We start from the raw sequence: 2,768 nt of genomic DNA on the forward strand, positions 1-2,768 counted from the left end.
TGGGCAACTTGGTGAGACCTCATCTCTACAATAAATCAAAAAATTAGCTGGGTGTGGTTGCACATCCTGTAGTCCCAGTTACTTGGAAGGCTGAGGTGGAAGGATTGCCTGAGCCCATCAGGTTGAGGCTGCGGTGACCGTGAGTGTGCCACTGCATTACAGCCTGGGCGACAGAGTGAGACTTCAACTCAAAAAAAAAAGTATGTAATGGAAATTTGTTTTTTTGGAATTCCTTTCTTCTTCTTTGTACCACTTCATAGATTAACAGATAAAAATGAAGTTTGCGCAGATTGAGAAAGGACGTTAAGAAGCCAGGATCCTAATCTTGTACAATGCTTGAGATCCCTGTGGAACCCTAGGCTCCATGAAACCCAGCTTGTAAACCACATGTCTAGATGATCTCTGATAAGGTGCTAACTCTAAAATTATGAATTTCTTTTAAGGTCTGGTGAGGAAGGCTATTATCCTGAACTTACAGAATTTTGTGAAAAGCACCTTCAAGGCTTGGCTCCTGAAAGTAGAGCTTTGAGGAAAGATAAACCAGCAGCAACAGCATCCAGTTTTACAGCAGAAGAATGGGAAAAAATTGATGGTGATATAAAGGTATAGATTAACACCAGTTTTTGATAGATATTGTAGTAATGTTGTATATACACCCACTTCACTTATCTGAAACCATAGCCTTCCTGATTGTCAGTAAAGGGCTATTGGTGGTAACTGCATGGATAGTATTGTTGGTTGCTTCTTTTTTTTTTTTTTTTTTTTTTTTTGAGTGGAAGTCTTACTCTGTTGCCCAGGCTGGAGTGCAGTGGCCTGCTCACTGCCACTGCAACCTCGACCTGCTGGGCTCAGGTGATCCTTCTGCCTCAGCCTTCTAAGCAGATGGAACTACAGGCATGTGTCACCACACTTGACTAATTTTATGATTTATTGTAGAGACAAGGTCTCACCATGTTACTTAGGCTGGTCTCAAATCTCTGAGGTCAGACAATCCTGTTGCCTCTGCCTCCCAAGGTGCTGGGATTACAGGCGTGAGCTACTGTGCCTGGCTTATTGGTTGCTTCTTATACCCAGGAGACCATTGTGAATTTATATATATGTACACATGCATAAATGTGTATTATAATTGACTGGATAATATTTCATCCTATAAAAGACCATATTTTAGCAAGCTTCTATAAATAGAGCTATATAAACATGTTTGTTTATAATTTTTTTGCACCTCCCTCTTTATTCCCTTGGGATAAATTATTACAATTCAAATTGTTTGATGAAAGGATTTCAATATTTTTAAAACTTTTGAAACATTTTGTTTTGTTTTGTTTTGACTGAGTGGGAGTCTCACTCTGTTGCCCAGGCTGGAGTGCAGTGGCATGCTCACAGCCACTGCAGCCTTGACCTGCTGGGCTCAGGCGATCCTTCTGCCTCAACCTTTCAAGTAACTGGAACTACAGGTAGGTGCCACCACATCCAGCGAATTTATTTATTTATTTATTTATTTGTTTGTTTGTTTATTTATTTGTTGTGGGGATGAGGTCTCACCAAGTTGCTCAGGCTGGTTCGAACCCCTGGGTTCAGGCAATCCTCTTATCTCCACCTCCCAAAGTGCTGGGTGCTGGGATTACAGGTGTGAGCTACAGCGCCCGGCCTTGAAACATATTTCTATGTTCTCAAAAAAAGTTGTACCTTCATACTGTCTTACCAGCAGTGTATAAGAATGCCATGTTTCAGGTATTCTTCAAAGGATTCTGTAATCATTTTAAATTAGCTAAGTAATTTATTTAAAATAATAATACAGTAATATCCTCTTACTGAAATTCTTACATTTTTTGGTTAAATTTATTTCTAAATATTTCATATATAATATGCTATTGTAAATTTTAATATTTAAAAAATTTTTTTGCTCTTTTTATGTCTTATTGAACTGGCTAGCACTTCCAGTAAAATGTTGAATAGAAGTAGGGAGAACAGATCCTTATTTCCCAGTTTTACATATGATTTCCTTTGTAGTCTGCTAATAAGGTAAATTATGTAGACTATTTTCAAATGTTGTACCAACCTTGCATTCCAGGATAAGTCCTACTTGGTCATGATACATCTTTTTAGAATATATTCCTGGATTTGACTTGCTAAAATTTGGTGAAGGATTTTTGTGTCTATGATCATGAGAGATAGTCTGTAATTTTCTTTTCTTGTAATGCCATTTTCTGATTTTGGTAGCAGGGTAATTATGCCCTCATAGAAGGAGTCGGGAAGTGTTGTCTCCTCTTTTACTTTCTACAAAAGTTGGTGTACAGTTGATATTATTTCTTCCTTAAATGTTTTATAGAACTTATCATTGTGACCATCTAGGCCTGGGTTTTTCTTTTTCTTTCTTTTTTCCTTTTTTTTATTATTATTTATGTTTGTTTGTTTGAGCCTAGATCTTACTCTGTTGTCCAGGCAAATTTTTTTTATTTTTTGTAGAGACAGTGTCTCGCTGTGTTGTCTAGGTGGGTCTTGAACTCCTGGGCTCAAGCAATTCTTGTGACTTGGCTTCTGAAAGGGCTGGGGAGCCGGGCTCGGTGGCTCAGCCTGTAATCCCGTGCCTTTGGGAGGCTGAGATGAGTGGATTGCCTGAGCCCGCGGGTTCAAGACCCACCTGGGCAGCGATACCTCATCTCTACAATAAATCAAAAAATCAGCCGGGTGTGGTAGCGTGCGCCTGCAGTTCCAGCTACTTGGAGGGCTGAGGCGGAAGGATCGCCGGAGCCCAGCAGGTCGAGGCT

At 39.7% G+C, this 2,768-nt stretch overlaps 1 protein-coding gene across 1 annotated transcript in view; it reads left to right on the forward strand.

The window, feature by feature from the left end:
• The window catches only part of SPAG1 (sperm associated antigen 1), a 91,747-nt gene that overhangs the window by 9,332 nt on the left and 79,647 nt on the right, over window positions 1-2,768 (forward strand). The window contains exon 3 of the mRNA XM_021716337.1: window positions 444-603. Within this exon, the coding sequence (XP_021572012.1) occupies window positions 444-603 (160 nt within the window). The remainder of the gene's footprint in view (window positions 1-443; window positions 604-2,768) is intronic.

This window comes from Carlito syrichta, unplaced genomic scaffold, assembly GCF_000164805.1.
Source record: "Carlito syrichta isolate Samal-C Ts95f unplaced genomic scaffold, Tarsius_syrichta-2.0.1 Scaffold308755, whole genome shotgun sequence".
Lineage (NCBI taxonomy): Eukaryota > Metazoa > Chordata > Mammalia > Primates > Tarsiidae > Carlito > Carlito syrichta.